This window comes from Macrobrachium nipponense, chromosome 20 (assembly GCF_015104395.2).
Source record: "Macrobrachium nipponense isolate FS-2020 chromosome 20, ASM1510439v2, whole genome shotgun sequence".
Classification (NCBI taxonomy): Eukaryota; Metazoa; Arthropoda; class Malacostraca; order Decapoda; family Palaemonidae; genus Macrobrachium; species Macrobrachium nipponense.
Window position 1 is genome coordinate 23,695,306 of NC_061089.1, and position 20,000 is coordinate 23,715,305.

Sequence of the window (20,000 nt, forward strand, 5' to 3'; positions counted from 1 at the left end):
TATACATAAAATCACTGTCATAAAAGGAAGAATGTGGTAATTAGAGTTGTTTAGTTTCGAGGATACAGCCTATTGAATTTAGCAATAGGTATAAGCATATGCACGTTACTTTTTGTAAAATGATAATAATACCTAAAAGTTGTAATATCTATATAACAGTTTTTCCATAAACATGGAAACCTGGGAGCCTTTTTAGCACATTAATTGTACATACCTGAGAGAAAGAAAGCGGTCAACTGACAGCGTGCATAAATGCATTATGGATGCCGTACAGAAGAGCACGTCTAATGAGATCCACACTAGGCAGAGCCTCGAGGAAAATGGGAAGTGCCCTGTAAATAGAAAATGGAATGTCCTGTAACATAAAAAAACGGGAAGTGCCAAGGGTAACAGAATAGACACACTGAAACATGGCGTGATATTTACATAATATATATTATATGTAATATATAATGTATAACCTAAGTTCAAACGAAGAAACAGATGTAGAAAACTCTAAAGCCTGTGGCAGGATTCGAACTCACGGCCGATAAGTCAGGAGGAGGTTACCGCTAACTACTCGACCACTAAGCGTTAAACCTTCAACATTCGTCTCTTCATTTGTGTCTTCTGCTTTGTAGTGACAAGTTTATCCAACAAGTGTATGACAAATACACACATAATCACGCACACCACGCAGTTCAAAGGACCACAATGAATTCGTGTCTTTCTCTGCCACATATCTCCACTCATATCCGCAATCCTGTCTCATACTTCTAATCGAAGAAGGCCTGTGTCTTACAGTTCCTCTGGATCCCACAGGAACCCAGTTGATGGTGTCACGATCTATTCTCCCAGGGGGTTGAGAGAATGGCATGGCCAAGCCATGTCCATCTTTTTTATGTTATGACCCATGTCCGTGCTGCAAAACAATCGAGCTAAGCAAATGTATAATATTCCTTCTATTAACATTTGCAGTCAATTTAATTCCCGAGTCGTATTCAGTCGACGCTTTACATAATTTGCGTTTTTAGCCAACTCAAGGGAACCTTTACTGGGTATCGTTGCTGCTAATTATTGGGAAAATTCGGCCTCATTAATTCTTTCTCCTTTTAGGGTTATTTCCTCCCTTTGGGAATATCCTGCTTTAAATGCTCTTGTCTTTCTCATATTTGTCATAAATTCCTTCTCTCTGTCTACACACACACACACACACGTGTGTATATATGATTTTATATATATATATATATATAATATATATATATATATATATATATATTATGTGTGTGTGTGTGTGTGTGTGTGTGTGTGTGTGTGTGTGTGAGTATAGCTACATACATACATACATATTTGATATATATATATATATATATATATATATATATATATATATATATATATATATATATATATATTCATATATATATATATGTGTGTGTGTGTGTGTGTGTGTGTGTGTGTGTATCACCTGCGAAATGTGCATTTTCATCCAGATATTTTTCATTTACTCAAGAATCTGTAAAGTGAACAACAATCAACAGCAAGATAGAGATTTGTTAAGTGTCCTCATTGCACCCTATTGGAAATCTATAGCTATTAATACCTCCTTCTCACTTCCCTTCATCTAACCGACTTTCTGTCCCGACCATTATTTTCCCCTTCTTTTTCCATTTCTTTATTAAAGTTTCCTCGTTCACCCTGTTCCGAGTACCCCTTTTCTACATTTTATCTATTCTTTCTATTCGCGTTTCTTTTTTTTTTAAATTTCCATTCAAAAAATCAACTTTTGTCTCTAACAACAATATTTCTTGTTTTTCAAGTTACTTAACTTTCAGTGCGCCCCTTCGGATGCTGGAAAATATTCAGTCTTTAAATGTATTCGAAAGAAAAAATATTGTTAACAGGGACATTTTTCCCACATATTTCCGACGCTTTTAATCTGTTCACTTCTCTCTCTCTCTCTTCTCTCTGCTCTCTCGTCTCTCTCTCTCTCTCTCTCTCTCTCTCTCTTCTCTATATATATATATATATATATATATATATATATATATATATATATTATATATATATTATATATTCTATAGAACAATGGCATTGTTTACAGGGGTTATCTTATATATATATTATATATATATATATATATATATATATATATATATATATATATATATACATATATATATATATATATATATACATATATATATATATTATATATTATATAATATACATATAGTATATATATATATGTGTGTGTGTGTGTTTGTGTGTATATATAAACATTGACATATATGATTCTATTAGAATCCATGGCATTGTTTACAGAGGTTATCTTTTCATTTGGACTTTGAATCTTTCTATACTTCATTTACTCCTCAGGCAATGAATAAAGTAAGATTATTCACGTTTGCTTTTTTATTCCTAGGTAATTCTTCCATAGAGATAATTTTGTATTCTTTCTGATTAGCGACTATGTTACTATAGTAGATTCCCATCAACTGTGCATCTGTCTAGGCCAGTCCCTTACGACGCTCCTGATTGGCTGTTGATAAGTCAATCACAGGGCTGGAAGCTCCCAGTCTCTCTCGAGGGTTAACTTATGCAGGATGTATGTTCCATCTCTCATGAGGGATAAATTTTGAAAGACGTATCCCTCAGAAGAGGTGGAACAAACATCCTGCTTATGTGAACACTCTCGAGTGACTGAGAGTTTCCAGCCCTGTGATTGGCTTATCAACAACCAATCAGGATCGTCGTAAGGGACTGGCCTAGACATCAGATGCACGGCTGATGTGAATCTACTATAGGCGTTTATCATATTTCTTGAATCCAGCCGTCCGAGTAACTGCTCGTTTGCCTTTGCCATGACTAACAAGAGAAATGTTAATCTTGTATTTTCTGCTTCGCGTATTATTTATTTCGTCGCATCCTGTTCCTGACTCCAGTCAACGGCCTTTCATTCCTGAGAAAATATGTTTGGAACCTCGGCTTGTCTTTTCAGAAAATCTTTCACAGTGTAATCATCTTGCTCGTAGACGGCGCTCTTCGATATATCACATTTCCGCATCACATTAACGCATACTATTTCAGAAAACGAGGTTTCCTGGCTATTTTTTGCAAAGGCAGCGACCGTAGCTGCTGCTGCCGGGAGATAGGCGAATACAGGATTACCAGCAGGCCAGATGAAGGAAGTGATTGCTTGAATAAATTCATAAGTGTGCCAGATATGAGTGGCGCTCTTGTGTAGCGAGGGTTTTGATTTTAAAATGAAAAACACGAATATAGCTTTGTGTTGATGCTGATATCGAAATCCGTAATGGTTTTGTTATTCTCTGCTGCTGTTAATGTCATCAGTGATAGGTTTTTGTTAACATGACTCAGAAAAAAAACTAGTGGAAAAATATGATCAGGTAAACATATTAGAAATCTGCTTAGGGTATCATATAGACATTAATTACTCCTTATCTAGCCTATTTAATTCCGTGACATAAATCATTATAGACCACTTTATGACAAAATGAGCTCTAAAGTGATTAGGAAGGATGTTATAAGGACGATGAAACAGTAATATGCAAAACATATTTAGCTATCGGCCTAAGAACAATAAAAGTAAATCAGGAGAGCACTCATTGACAAATTTTTAAAAAATCAACACATAATTAGGACAAAGCGCCTCAGTGGCGTGGTCGGTACGGTGTTGGCGTACCACCTCGGTGGCCGCGAGTTCGATTCTCGAGCATTTCACTGAGGTGTGAGATGTGTATTTCTGGTGATAGAAGTTCACTCTCGACGTGGTTTCGGAAGTCACGTAAAGCCGTTGGTCCCGTTGCTGAATAACCACTGGTTCCATGCAACGTCAAAACACCATACAAACGAAGCAAACATAATTAGTACAATTTTGGGTCCCCCAACATGAAAAACCTTAACCACAGCTCTCGTAAATCGTGAGCATGACATTGAGAACTTCCACGCTTGTAAAATATGCATCAGACACCGGCTGAATGCCAGTAGCCCAAGGTGAGTGTGCTCAATGACACTGATGCCATGATGACGTCAAGATGACGTCACTGTCATGGTACGTTTTCACCCTCCCCGGTCGAAAATCCAGGTTAACCTGTGTAACGTGAGAGAGGCAAATGTTTCTTTGGGAAGTGGGCGGCGGATTCCCGTGATTCCAATGCTGGAATGATGCGGTAGTGAGGATGCAATATTCTACACATATTTTATACACACACACACACACACACACACACACACACACACACACACATATGTATATATATATATATATGCAGATGTGTGTGCGTACATGTATATTGTGTATTCATAAATATAATATGTATGTAGAGTGCGTATTTGAGATAGAGGTGAGAATGGGAGAGAGAGAGAGAGGTACGCTGTTGCATAATTTGCTGTTTATTGATTGCAGGCAAAGTGAGATCTTATATAAAATAATATAAGTTGACATCCCGAAACATAATATACCGCACACGCGAACACAAACACACGCACACACGCACACACATATACACTTACGGTGTGAGCAAGCTGAGTAAAAATTTTTCTTTTGCGTATCTAAAATCAGATCAATCATATATTAATTCCAAGGGCGTCCCAATCCCCTCCCCCTCCCCCCATCCCCCCACCCTCTCTCTCTCTCTTCTCTCTCTCTCTTCTCTCTCTCTCGTCTCTCTCGCTCTCTCTCTCTCTCTCTCTCTCCTCTCTCCTCTTCTTTCCTTTTTTTACGAATTTTCCATTTATCAATTTCGTGCGTTTAACCTTTGAAGTTTATAATTCTATGCTGATGATAAGTTTTACAAACTGTGATTACTATTGTAGTTATTATTATTGTTATTCCTGAAGCATCACTCTCATCTGGTGACTTGAGAAGGTTGCGGATATTGCTTATCATTTTCTTTCAGCTGATTTACAACATTTATTCATTTATTGTCATTCGTACTTGCCGAAGGGAACCATGGCCATTGGAGTATTTTTTATTTTTAGAAGCGTGGCATATTAGAAAAATAATCTCTGGAAAAAAAATGTCTTAAGTCTATCCCTCTAGAACTTTCCAGGAAATTCAGGCACCAGATATCAGTCAAGATACTTCCTTATTTTCTAACCGGCCGAGCGAAGCTTATAACCTTCGAAGAAATTTGTGCTGCGTAACCCCCGTACTGAAGGTCACCATCAAAATATGTTTTAGGAGGAAAGGTTACCCTGAGAAATAGTTCACGAGTCCGGTATGACGCGTCATTATTCCTAATATCTTACCTTCTTGTGTTGGATTTATCGTTATTGTGGTCATTCCATCCTCTCTCAGGTCATAGCCGGCGTCGTTTGTAACCAATGTTTTCGTCCATATTCGTCACACGAATAACCCACATTTGCAGGTGAAAAGTAGGTGAAAAGTTCTAAACTGTCACCAGTCTGTCCCAACCTTTGCCAACATCTTATAACATATTTCATCTGGAGCTCTCTCTCTCTCTCTCTCTCTCTCTCTCTCTCTCTCTCTCTCTGTAATACAGCATTCGTAACGATCATTGCTGACTCTGCAACGCGACCATGCAACCAAGAAAGAGTGCTCTACTTTTATTCCTTTTTCTATACAGTTTAGTGCGATATGTGTGTGTGTGTGTAAGTCTGTTTGTCCAGGTTTGTGTGAGTGCATGTATCCTTTAGGGTGTATGAGTGTATATGCTTGTAAACTTGTGCGTAGGTTTTGTTCGCTTTTACACGAAGAAAGCAAAGAATAAAGGAGTGAGAACTGATGCAAGGCGTAAATTCTATATATCTGAGAAACGGCATGAAACTGAATTCGCAAACGAGCGATAATGGCCTGCGATGGATTGAGAGATACGACAGAAAGAAGGTGCAAAGACTTGTCTGAAGGTATTTCAAGAGAACAACATTGATTGTGATAGCCAGCGAAGTCAGATGAGGGTAAAAAGGAAACAGAAAAGCAGGAGCAAAAGAGGGAAGAAGAAAATCTTCAGGTATATTTGGCAATAAGGAAGCAGGTTCTTAGCAAGTGTGCACCAGGAGAAGGAGGAAATAGTTAGGAATATCACCTAAGATGTTGAATGCATATCAACATTATTGGGGCACTTCTTATGAGTTGCCTAAATAAAAGATAAATGCTAACTGATATTCAAGGAATAAGATTCACTGAGGTGCAATGTCGAGATAACATTGATAACATAGAATGAATTATTAGACCGGTCATAAAAATCTATACTTTGGAACGTCTGCAAAACAGAATATAAAAAACATGGAGATGCTGCTTTGATAGGGCGGTAGGGATGTTGAAACGAACCTCATTTATTGTTGAAGATTAAGCCAGCATAATGCCGGCACGGGCTCTTGCTCTCAGAGCACCCCGTAACAGTAGATATGTTATGTAAAGAGATAAAATTGATGGTTGTGAAATAAAAGGAAGAAAAGGACAGGCAGGGTTGCGAACCCCTTTAAACCTCGCGGTACCCATCAGTAGGGGCTGGGGCGGGGGGCGGGGGGCGGAATTTGCCAGCAGAAAGCCCTGGTTAAGTCTTGGAAGGACAAGGAATGAACATAGAAAAATTGCAGCTCGAGAGAAAGAATGAAAATCTAAGGGGGACACTCCGAAGATTTCACAAACTGCATTTATTTCAAAGAGGAGAGAATTACAAGGAGTTACAAGGATTAGGATGTCTCAAAGACTTATTAGTCTATCCGAGGAGACATCGTGCGCTCACTTATCTCTAGGAGCAGGTTTTACTGTTCGTCCACAGTGTCCTCATGATTTTGTCTAGCTAATTTTTAAACTTCCACACCGTTGCTGTTTACAACATCGGGAGAGAGAGAGAGACAGAGACAGAGAGAGAAAAAGTGCGAGGAAGATAGAGGAAATAGTACACACCCCGTAAATGCCAGTACAGTCCGCGTACAAGCTCTCTATGAGCAAGATCCAGAGAAGAAGAACTCTGGATCCTACGTTGAATGACGACGGTTCTGCAGTCGCATGCCAATGAGACGGTCCATCCATTCCCCATGGACGGGAGGACGAAGGAAAGCAACATCCCACTCCGTTTGCACCAACAGCCACCCACCCTCCTACACGCGAGCTACTGGGACGATGATGAGAAACGCAATTTATCAATCCATGATTTCATCCCTCCCATTCAAAAGAAATCGCGAGAGTTACGTTTCCCGGATTACATTGAAAATTGGGAGTGAGGGGAGTTCTAGGAGAAGATAAATAGGACCAAAGGAGAGAAGCCATTTCCCGAAGCAATGACGTTAGGCAGGAGATATGAGTTCGTCATATTGCGCATTTTACCATAATAGCCCTAAACGGGCCAGGTGAAGACGCCGAGAATTCAATATGGCTGGTGTAGGAATCTCTCTCACTAAATCATTTCTTTTCCACGTCCGTGATTTCCTTTTCCAGGCTCTCTCTCTCTCTCTCTCTCTCTCTCTCTCTCTCTCTCTCTATATCTATACTATATATATATATATATATATATATATATATATATATATATATATATATATATATATATCATATATATATATACATATATATATATATATATATATATATATATATATATATATATATATATACATATATGTGTGTGTGTATTAATGTATGCATTTGTGTCATATTTTGAATTGTGCACGTGTAAAAATAGTTACTTTACATGACCAAAGAGCAGAACTGGATGGTATGTAAACGGGACAAATTACAAAAACAGAATTTGCCTTCAAAAAAATTATCCATTTGATGTTAATTGAACCATTTAAACTCCTGTACTCTAATAACGACGTCATATGCGTAAAAAACAAAGCGCAGGGCAGGATTGTGTATTCTGCATTCATACTCTGAAATCACTCAAACTTATATATTTATGTAATAATAACGCTGATACTTATTTGATTATAATATAATGTATATGATTCTATAGTGGTGCCAAGTTTTACTTAAACATTTATCTGTTTTTATACATTTATCTCTTTATTTATTTATCTATTTATTTACTTGTTTTGATATTCTTTGGTGACTGACTTAGTATGCGCTCGAGAAAACCCGTATCGTGCACTCCTTCTCAAAAAAAGAAATGAAGTTAAATAGTTTAACCAGAAATAATAATTTGCTTAATATTCTCGGTTTAAATTCTCATCTCCTCTATTTGAAATATTTCCACATTAAAGAGCAGTTCATTGAGCTTTGCCAGTAACATAACTACTTTAACATCGAAATTCCACTTTGCGCAGCTTCTGCATCGCAGTAAGATGTCAACGGCTTGTTTATGAATGACGTCATCCTGGACGAGAGGTAAACATAGTAAACACCAGCCCATCGCGCCTGGACGTGTCCGAGCTTGCAATTCCTGCTTGCAGAGCGGGTTGCTTGTCATCTCGTAATTGACGTTCCGTCCTGAAGTTGACAAACGGAGCAGTTCGCCTGAGACCGTAAAATTATCGGCGTCCTTCGCTGAGCATCGAAGAGCATTCATTTTGCATTTCTTTTTTTATCATAAATTTCATAGGCGAAATGATGAGGTTACGTCCCGGTGCATTTGCAGGCGGGAGAGCAGACATTTGGAATTGTAGTGATGAATAATTACGATGAATAATGATCGTCGTCTCCTGATACATTTACAGCCAGGTTTATAATCACTGTTAATAATAATTTTTATGCCCAGATACATTTACAGCTAAGACATCAAACATCACCGCCCCTGGGATTGATTATTCATAATAATCAGTATTAATGAGTAAAATCACTTTTATGTCCCTATACATTTACAGAAGGAGATCGAGCACCACAGCTCTTGGAATTGTTACTAACGATTGTTATCAATAACTACTATCAATATTTAATAACATCGTTATTCTCTTATTATCAAAGAGTATTTTTTTTCCATACATCTCATATTTTACTACTTCCTGGCATTAACTAGCCATACATAACTGCATCATTCTTCTAGCGCTTGCGCACATACTTTTAACGGCAAGTCAGCCGCGATTAGAGGCCTGGGGTTTTAGCTTACGCCAGTAACATTTAGTAGATATATTTTTGGGTCCACCACATTGAAAAACAAAGCATCTACCTTAATCCTAGCCGGGTGGCTCCCTCGCTTTTTACTATTTTGACCTTCATAGTGTTTACGGGAATTGCAATACGCCACACAAAGGTCAAACCAATCACGGTTCACACAAAAGCTCATGCAGCGAGTGTAATTCTGGAATATCTATAGAATCTATGGAAAATACAGTATAACATTTTCCTTTCTATCGCGATAGATTGCAGTGCTTCGTATTACAAAGAAAAAATTAACAGATGGGAATTATAGTGTGGGATGGGATGAGCTATGTCAAATAGAAAGGAAAATGTTATTTGCCGATGTATTTCTCTATATTTTAGATTTCATTTTAATATTTTCTATCCTCAGACTCTTGTCATTCCAATACGAAATTTGAAAAGAAAATGTTTATCATTCACTGAAATTAGTATGATGATAAAGCTTTTGAATGTAGAATATATATTCGATATAAATCAGACTTTGCTTCCCATCTTGTTCTGAGAAAGAGGGAACACTACAAGTTTCCTATCCAGTATGTTTCCCTTTGTTTACTGTTGTTTCGTAGACATGAGGCAAAAAGCTAAGACGAAAGTATTCTTGGTAGTACAGCTGTTTCCTAAAAGCTATATTGTTTGCGCGTTTTCATCATTTCTGTTGGCATACGCTCTAATGGTTTACATAATAAACAGTGTGTATTATAAAAGCAATCTCTCAAGAGTAAAAAAAAAATCACGTAAATAAAAAAGATAGTTAAATTCCTACCTAGAACCAGGACGACGATGGAGAGAGGCATGACCAGAGACGCCACCATGAGATCCGTGACAGCTAAGGAGAGCAGGAAGTAATTGGTCATATTCTGCAGCCTGCGATCCCACGAGATCGCCAAGATCAGCAGGATGTTGCCGAACAGAGTCAGAAGGACCACCAGCAGAGCCACTAGACCCCACCAATTGGCCACCGAGCCAGTGGCTGACTCCTCCGCGTTCTCCCATGCCGTCTGATTGTCCCCGATCCAAAGACTAGTGGTGTTCGCTGGGTAATCCACAATGGACAGGACCCCTGCCTGTCTGATCAGCTCCTCGTAGACTTCTGCCAGTATGACCTCGCCTCGGATGTCTTCGTCCGATTTCGTGAACTCTCTCCGTGAGACCTCGCCCTGTGGGATCTCGAGGGATATTGAAGTGGTCAGGTCACCTTCCCAAGGGCCAGGCATGAGGTCTTAACGCTAATTGAAGACACTCGTTGATCACCTAATCAGACTTGACCATCAACTATTGGATATTGCTGACTCGTGTGCTGACATGAGTACTTATACGATGGCACGTCAGTTCACTGAAGAAGTCAGCCTGCACAGTCATATGCTGAACACAGGGAGTGGACCTGAACAATCTGAATGTGCTAATAGTATCCTCCATTTCACGTCGTGCACCTTCATGGCTGCTGTGCACTTGGAAGTTTTTGACGATTTCTCTGTTTTCTGGAACGAGACGAAAAGATAAAAATGAATTTTGCATAGAACAATAAGAGAGATTCTATTTATGATGAATAACTTATATTCTACTACCAATATTCAAAGCACAAATATCAGGATAGGAACATTTATATGCAAAATGCATATTTTTGAAATATTTATTTGCCCACGGGCAATCACACGCAGAAACATACCACACACACTACATGGGCTTCATGTAGTATATTCCTTCACAACCTTAAATGCCTGAAAACTGGGACCCTAACACATTTTTGAACCGCCTTTCTGTATCATGCAAGTCATATAGACCTATATGCATCGGTATATATATATATATATATATATATATATATATATATATATATATAATATATATATATATATATATATACTATATACGAAGGCTTTTCGGGTATTTATATCTTTTTGTAAATATTTCCCTTAACATTAGATCAGGCATAAAAATAATTCCCCCTTTATTTTCGAAATCATTCCGAGATCCCCATTTGCCCAGTCATTCCTCGTAAGTGCCGAACAACTGTTATAGAGAGATTCAATGTTTCCATGATTTGAGCAAAACTGAAATTCTCGGGTGTGGGATCTCGGCTAGATTCTCAGTTCCTATAACAAATTTTCGTCTTCAAAAGCATCAAAAATACATGTAAGAGTGAAGGGAGTGTGAGCAAAAGTGAATCAAATCACAGGAAGATAATATTATGTTAAGTAAAGTTGGCGAGACTTCCAGGGAAGCCCTCTTTATGAAACATAACTCCGAATGATTTTTTTTTTTCAACTGGAGTTCCAGAAAGAGTTTTGATGAATCTGAATCCTCTTCATGAATTTCAATTTGCATTCCGCAATCAGCTCATTGAGTATCGCGGGAGACTGACATCTTGATGCGACGGTCATGAATAATGATTCTTTGCTGATTTAAATATGAATATTTTACAACTTGTGAAGAGAATATGATTCAGGAAAGTCCTCCTCTTGTAATGTTTCAAATATACAATTTCATCAATGTTAAAGGTTTAATGATAGGAATACTCACCTATATTTTTTTCAAAAGCATTTGTTATGTACATATCATAATATATGCAGAATATTTAGCATAAACCATTCTATGTATTTATCAGAGCATTTTACAAGAACTAACGCTATGGTTTGTAGAATACATTTCTGTATCATCTGTAGTATGATATTACCCAAGAATGTTCTCTTACAAGATTAGACACTGGAGCATTCGTTTTGCATATTTCCCACAGCAATTTGGAAAATTACACGCACACACAGAAATATATATATATATATATATATATATATATATATATATATATATATATATATATTAGTGTAATTATATATACATACACACACACACACACACACACACACATATATATATATATATATATATATATATATATATATATATATATATGTATATATAAACATATATATATATATATATTCCGTAGAAGGATCCAAAGTAATTTAATATTTTTGTTTATCTAGAAGAGATATATTTGTGAAAATATTTGCATAATCTTTGTAAATATTTTCACAAAAAAAATATCTCCGTCTGGATAAACAAGATTATTACTGTGGATCCTTCTACTGATTACATAGAAGCACGATACGGTGTTTTTATATTGCATATATATATATATATATATATATATATATATATATATATATATATGATATAGATATATATATTATATATATATATATAATATATATACATATATATATATATATATATATATATATATATATTATTCTTTATATCTATATATATATATACTTATATATATATATATATATATATATATATATATATATATATATATATTATATATCGTGATGTATATTTATGTATATATATAAATACTTATATATATATATACATATATATACATATATACATATATACATATACATATATATGTATATAATGAATGCAAATCGAAATATCTTGCAATGCAAATTTTTCTTGAAGACTGACCAACAATAAAGTGTTTCTCAACCCCTTTGCCTTTCTCTACCCAGAATCTTCTATTTCATTGTATTTGAAGCTTCCTTCATATTTCCATACAGAACCTCTATGTGAAGGTAGAAATAAGGGAATCAGCCCTCATTTAGAAATATTGTTGTTAAATAAAAAAAACGGGAAAAGTTAGAGTTAGAAATCTTGATATTCATAACCTGACACAAATATCTAAAGGTTTTACGTATTTCAACCAAGCTACCATTCTCAGTTGTTTCCACATCACCGTAATATTGCTAAAAAAACAAATGATATTTTCTTGTTAGCTTTTCTTAATACTTCTATTTGCATTTTGTTTCTCTCCCTTTCATTTCCTCTCGCTCCACTTTTACAGGCAAGTAATTCACCTCAAGAGCCTCAACCTTTTTTTTATTATCATTTGTATTCAACATCACATTTTTAATTGCATTCTTAGTTGGAACGTGAGTATTTCTTCATACATCCAGTTTTACGGATAACTGTCATCGCTTTAGAGTTTGATGAGTTTAAGAAATCATATATTTATATTCCAGAATTTATAATATTTCTTTTTCTTTTGGTGACGCCTGCGAATTTTGTGTAACATTGTACGAAAAAAATATGGAAACTTTGTACAAAGTCTTATCACGGGTGATCTGAGTATCGAAGGACAAAATCAAAGTCGTTCACAAAACCTGTGGAACCTTGCTTTCATTCTTTTTATGTCCCAAGAATCAACCCTCAGAGGAGAAGAAAGATTGATTACTGAATATTGCATGATGCCGAGAAGGTAGTACCTTATATATAGTTCTCTCTCATTCTCCATATTCCCTAGCTACTGAAAGTTCCTGGATAGGTATTTGCCTTAATAACACCGCTCTGAGTGGAAGACGAGTAGTTTTCCTTTGATAACCACAAATGTACCAGTATTTCAAAAAGGCTAATCCATATTTTTGAAGCTTTCCTTGAGGGGATTTGAAATGCGAGCGGTAAAATTAAAATATTGTATGAATAAACTCACCATTTTGGAAAAGTAGCTTATTAAGATTGCAATTTTATATCATTTTCCTCGCTATTCCAAACCTGGTTAAAAAATCATTGCCGTAAGCATTCAGGCCTACTGGACGGGAAAAAATCCTTTACAAAGTTCCCGGTGAAATAAACATTTTTCATTGTAAGGTCAAACGTGGCGGCTCTCAGTCTACACCGACAATCTTCTTAGCATTCATTTCGGAAGGGAGATTTTAGAGGCGAAAGCAGCTTAGGTCACTAGTCGGGAAAACAGGTCATGAAAGCTTCTCTGGCTCTTTCTCTTCAGGAATGCTTCCTGTTTTCGAGGCCAGGAGCACCTAAAATAACCTCGCCAATTGTTGTGGCAAATATGCTTTGGAAAACGAACCTTGAAATAGATGAACGGTCTACAGTTCAAGGATTAATCGTCACCTGTTCACTGCAACACTCAATAATAGTATATCCCTATTTGTAAATCAGAATAAACCCTGTTGCCTCGGTGCCATTCTCGGTTACGTGAACTCGGCTGCTTCTCTTTAGTTATTTTTATATGTGTTTCTAGCTTCTTCAGATTCATTCTGGTCAGTGCTCTCTCTCTCTCTCTCTCTCTCTCTCTCTCTCTCTCTCTCTCTTCTCTCTCTCCATGTATGCATGTATGTATGTAAAATGCTATTTGTAAATGTATAATTTGTAATATGGCAAGTCCTAAGATTTTGTGATGTAAAGTTTCTATGCAAGACCTTTATATTTATTGTAAGTTTCCTCTCCACGTCTGAGTTTGATATTCTTGTACTTAGTTAATTTTTTAAGTAGACGCTTGTTACAGTTAGATTTACTGGTCAGTGTTTACGCGGGTCGTTGCTTCTTGAAGTGCAGTAAACGTTGTTAAGTATTTGAGATACTACTCATTCTCATAACCTATAAGTTGGTTGTCACAAACTCACAATATTATTATAGGTGTGTGCAAAGGGTGTTATATATGTTACAGTTGTGTCAAGGCTTTTTTGTGTGATTTTGCATTATTTGTGAATGGGTAAATATGTGTCTGTGTTATAATTATAATTTGATTTTAGAAATTTGGTGGTGGTTTCTCCAAGTTGCTTTATTAAGTTTTATCAATAAAATGTGTTTTTGGCAAGGAACAAAGAAGTAAAATACGAGCGAGTTATTTAATATATATATATATATATATATATATATATATATATATATATATATAAGTATGAAGACAATTACTCAAGGATAAACATATTGGAGTAGGGAGACGCGTTCTGTCCTTTATCCATTTATTTAGCAATTACCTGCCCTTAATTTCCAAACCCCCGAACTATCGGCTGACTCTTCCAAGTTAAAAGATAAGAACAGCCCCCTGTTTGCCTCCGTGTCATTTATTAAGTTATAATTGTCCCAGATGTGATCTTAGGCACTTAACATCGGTTTTGCGCCAGAAGGCTGCTAAAAAGTCCGGATTGTTCTTCTCCATCAAGGAATTTAGCTACAAAAGAAACAGGGTTTTTGTCGACTATCAAATTCCCAGAAAACAATCCCTAAACATAACAGAAATCACAGTAAAAGTTGGCAAAACACATACAGATCCCAGTCATTTTAATCATTGTAAGGAAGGAACCCGACATATAGACGAACTAACCACTCTTGAATTCAATGAATGCTTAAGGCTAACTGAACCATATTCAATCCTAACCTCCGAATTGTCATTCTTGCCACCCAACTGTTTATTGCCTAATTACCTGATGCTTTGTTTACACTCCTCTCCTCCATAACAATGTTTCGTGTCAGTTCTCCTTACGCTACCGCTGTGGGTAAGTGTCTTGTTCGTTCGTTATCATATATTATATTATTATTATTATTATTATTATTATTATTATTATTATTATTATTATTATTATTATTATTATATTTTTTTTCTATTATTATTATAATTATTTTAATTAATTTTTTTTCTCTCTGTATTCGCTCTTGGCCCTTTCACTATTTTTCTTTGTTTCTGTTTTCATTCTTAATTTATTAAAAAGGTCTTTAATGATGGTGTTGGTAAACAATGTGTGTATCTTTTACTACTTATACGCAACTGATGTGTAATCGTTTCAGCCTGGAAATGTCAAGCTGATACGAAACGTCGGCGCTAAATAAATGGATAAAAGACAGACGCGTCTCCCTACTCCAGTAGTTTACACCATTTATATATACTAATAAATGTGTGTTATACATTCATATAAATATGAATATATATATATATATATATATATATATATATATATATATATATATATATATATATATAATAAATATATATATTATATATATATATATATATATATATATATATATATATATATATATCTATAATATATATATATATATATATATATATATATATATATATATATATATATATATTTTACACACATTTATACACACACACACACACACACACACACACACACATATAATATATATATATATATATATATATATATATATATATATATATATAAAAGCCAAATGAAAGAGCAAGAAAATTAGAAGCTCTTCTCAAAAAAAACAAAAAACAAAAAGCATCGTTAATCAGTCAGCCTTGCAACCAGCAGTAAATGCATCTAGCCGGAATCTCAGACGTTCTTTTCCCCGAGGTCCAGAGAAAATTGCAGCAAATGCCAAGGGGATCCATTTTATCTGGATCTCTTTCTTTTATCTAATCCCTCTGCCCCCTCCCCGTCAACCGTTCATTCCTAACGCAGAAAGCCCCCCACCTCCCCGCACCCCCAACCCCCTTTCCCGGGCCAAGACTCAGCAACACCGCAGCATAATAAGGCAAATTATTTCGGCACCGAACACCCAAATAAACAGAGAGTGTTCTCTGAGCTATCCGAAGGGAGGCAGTATTTTTGGCCGCGTTCTCTGCGACCTCATCTGCCACTTCCACAAAAGCAGACGCGCTCCACGTAAACTGTCTGAAAAATATACACGGACTCAAAGCGTAAGACGAAGCTTAATAGGAACCAGAAAAGAGGTTCCAGCAATGGAAAGAATATTTATTCTTGAACGATGAGCTCTCGCTGCATTTAGGTGTACGATCTGTAGTAGTGCTCTCATTTTTCTCTTGCTTCTTTTCGCTCCTATTTTCATGTGCTGTTAATGTTGTGACACCATGACCCTCCTTCAACTACCTTTCTCCTTGTCATGAATCCTACCTATCTTCACCCCCCTTCCCACACATCCACCCTGAGGTTTTCCATCTTACGGACAAATTTGTATTATAAGCTAGGATTTTGTTTTACAAACTCTGAGTGAGGACAAAGAGACGTTAGCTTTTACCAATACTAGAGACAATATATGACCCCCTACCCAACATACCGCAGGTCCTATCCCGCCACACATCGCCATTATACAGGGTGATCAAAAAGTCCCTGTGCACCTAATGTTTTATGATACGACACTTAAGTGGCAGCATAACCCTTAATTAAGATCTGTTTTATTGTTCTGCTGTTTGCTCCTCAATAAAAACAATATGAATATCAATAAAGTACATTTTAAAAGTTTCCTTTGGGCAGACATGAGTCTTTGTTCTCGATTTACCCAAAATTATCTTGCTACGGTATTTATGAACCCTGCAATCTCACCACGCGTCTGGCGGATAAAGTGCTTTATGACCACGTGTATACATGCATTAACAGATATTCATACATACGTGTTCCCATTTGCTGGAGTAGTTTCGTATATGTATTTTGATTTTATTAAAGTGTACCTATGCATGATAGGAGCTGATCAAATGACAGCTAGTCGAAACAGTAGTAAATATGAAAGTAGCAAGATCAGGATGAACTACGAGGTTGAATTTTTGTGAGACCACTCACGTCACGACCAATCCTATCAAGATGAAAAATTGATGTAAAAGGAGTATTGATAACGACGGAGAGGATACACATATAAATAGATAAAGATTGCAATATGCGTTTCTTGATATTTACCTCAAGTTCAATTTCCCATCTACGCGTTCAGTTACGTAACCAAGAAATAATATTCCTGAGGGGTCATATGATGGGTTTAGCTTCTTTACGACTCGATTGACTTGACGAAACCACAAAAATAAAAGAGATATATTTATTTCCTTCTTTTGTGGTAGAACTCGTTCGCGCGCGATTACCTGATATCTATATCAATTATGAAGCGGGTTTAATATTTCGTGAGGTTAGCTCACAATCACGTCGTATAGATCTGGTATAAATAATTGATAATGATTGATCTTTATTATGTTTAAATTAATGCCTTCTTCACTTATATATATATATATATATTATCTATATATATATATATATATATATATATATATATATATATATATATATATATATAATATGAGAGAGAGAGAGAGAGAGAGAGAGAGAGAGAGAGAGAGAGAGAGATATGCATATGTGCATATCATATATATATATATATATATATATATATATTATATATATATTATTATATGGGATAGATAGATAGATAATAGATATATATAATATATATATATATATTATATATATATATGTATATATATACGTATAAAAAAGGGAGTTTCATACTATATATATATATATATATATATATATATATATATATATATATATATATATATATATTTATATATATATATATATATATATCTATATATCTATATATATATATATATATCTATATATATATATATCTATATATATATATATATATATCTATATATATATATATCTATATATATATATATGTATATATTTATATTTACATATATATAGTATATTTGTGGGTATCCACAAAGTGCTGGTGAATGGCGCCTTGGTCTCTATGGGCCTGCATGTGACGTTTCCAGTGTAGTGGATGTGTGTCCGATATGCAATTTTTGGGGCACTGAACATTGCTCGTCAGCACAGACAAACTTGTATACTTATCAGATTCAACCTCTTTCTCCGTCGATGGGGCCGTACTATTTTTCATTACCAGTGAGCCGTAAGGTTCGCTTGCAGTAAACTTCTTGCTGCTATTTTTGTTATATGGCGCCTAGGGGGTTGTTCCTCTTCGCAGTATACCATGGATGGCTTTCCTTTCATCTTCGTGTGTTTGTTGTGGTATATCACTATTTCTTTGTCTTTGTCTATGTGTTGTCCCTCGGGGTCGGGTTATGGAAAGCCTCTAATCTCTTTTTGACAACTTGCTGGATCATGTCATCTGGGTAGCCGTTATTTGTGAGCATGTGAGCAGCTGTTGAACTCTGTTGATTTCTTCGATAGTCGCTTTCCACGTCGAACAGTGTGTTATGGCGTGTTTAATGTATGCATTTACCACAGATCGTTTATATGCATCACGGCATTCTCCTCTAGCATTTAAGCATCTCCCATCATCTCCCAGCATCTGTCTTTTTAGTGTATACGGTAGTATTGTATTTGTTTTTTTTTTTTGTTTTTTTTGTCACAAGTACGTCCAAGAAAGGAGCATTTTCTCATCACTTTTTTTCTACCGTAAAATTTAATGTAGAATTTGCTCGGAGTTTATTTACTAATTCATCTATGTCATTTTCGCCCTTTGTTGTGATAAAGATATCATCAATATATCTCCCGTATATTCTGGGTTTTGGGTGTTCTTCAAAGGTAACCTCTTCTGTGTGTGCCATGTATGCGTTTGCAAAAAGAACCCCAAAGGGGAACCATTGCTACGGCCGTCCTTTTGCCGATGATATTTCGCCCCTATGGTGAGAGGAATGTGGTTTGGCTTCCTTTGTACATGCTTCTAGCATCTTCTTTTAAATCGTTTTCGGGTATCGGTAATGGTGGTTTCTCAGAGCGGTATATCTTGTCCATGATGATTTGTATTGTTTCATCCACTGGTACGTTAGTAAATAAACTTTCGACGTCCAGGGATGCTATGTCTTCGTCAGGTGTGGTGTCATGCAACGCCCCAATCTTAACATCCAACGCGAGGCAGACAGAACCTTGCCCTCGTGTAGGAGGCAGACCTTCAACCGCGTGGAACAAAACCACCACAGGCGGACAGGAGCGCACAGACATGCAGTGAATTAAACATATATGTAATTAATATATATTTATGTATAATATTATTAATAACTTACTTTCAACTTTTGATGTAATTTCTGTTGTTAACATGTTTTATTTATTTGTCTTATTTTATGTTTCACTATAGTGTTTTGTTAATTCTTAAAACTACGTCGCTGGCAATTGTACTACCTTACCGTCCTCATGATGTCACAAAACGCATGCAGGTTCATATTTGTACCTACGGGCTGCTCTATGAGCAAGAGCCCGTGCTGGCATAAAGCCAGCTTAATCTTAAACAACAACAACATATTTGTATCAATACGGGCTGCTCTACGAGCAAGAGGCCGTGCTGGCACAAGGCCAGCTTAATCTCAAAGAACAACATATTTGTATCAGTACGCTTGATAACGTCAATACGT

At 35.9% G+C, this 20,000-nt stretch overlaps 1 protein-coding gene across 1 annotated transcript in view; it reads right to left on the reverse strand.

Annotated features, from left to right (window-relative positions):
* The window catches only part of LOC135223527 (uncharacterized), an 82,645-nt gene that overhangs the window by 3,581 nt on the left and 59,064 nt on the right, over window positions 1-20,000 (reverse strand). Inside the window, exons 2-3 of the mRNA XM_064262001.1 lie at window positions 9,810-10,524; window positions 215-332 (exon numbers count right to left, since the gene is read on the reverse strand). Coding sequence (XP_064118071.1) covers window positions 215-332; window positions 9,810-10,260 — 569 coding nt within the window. The 5' untranslated portion in view covers window positions 10,261-10,524. The remainder of the gene's footprint in view (window positions 1-214; window positions 333-9,809; window positions 10,525-20,000) is intronic.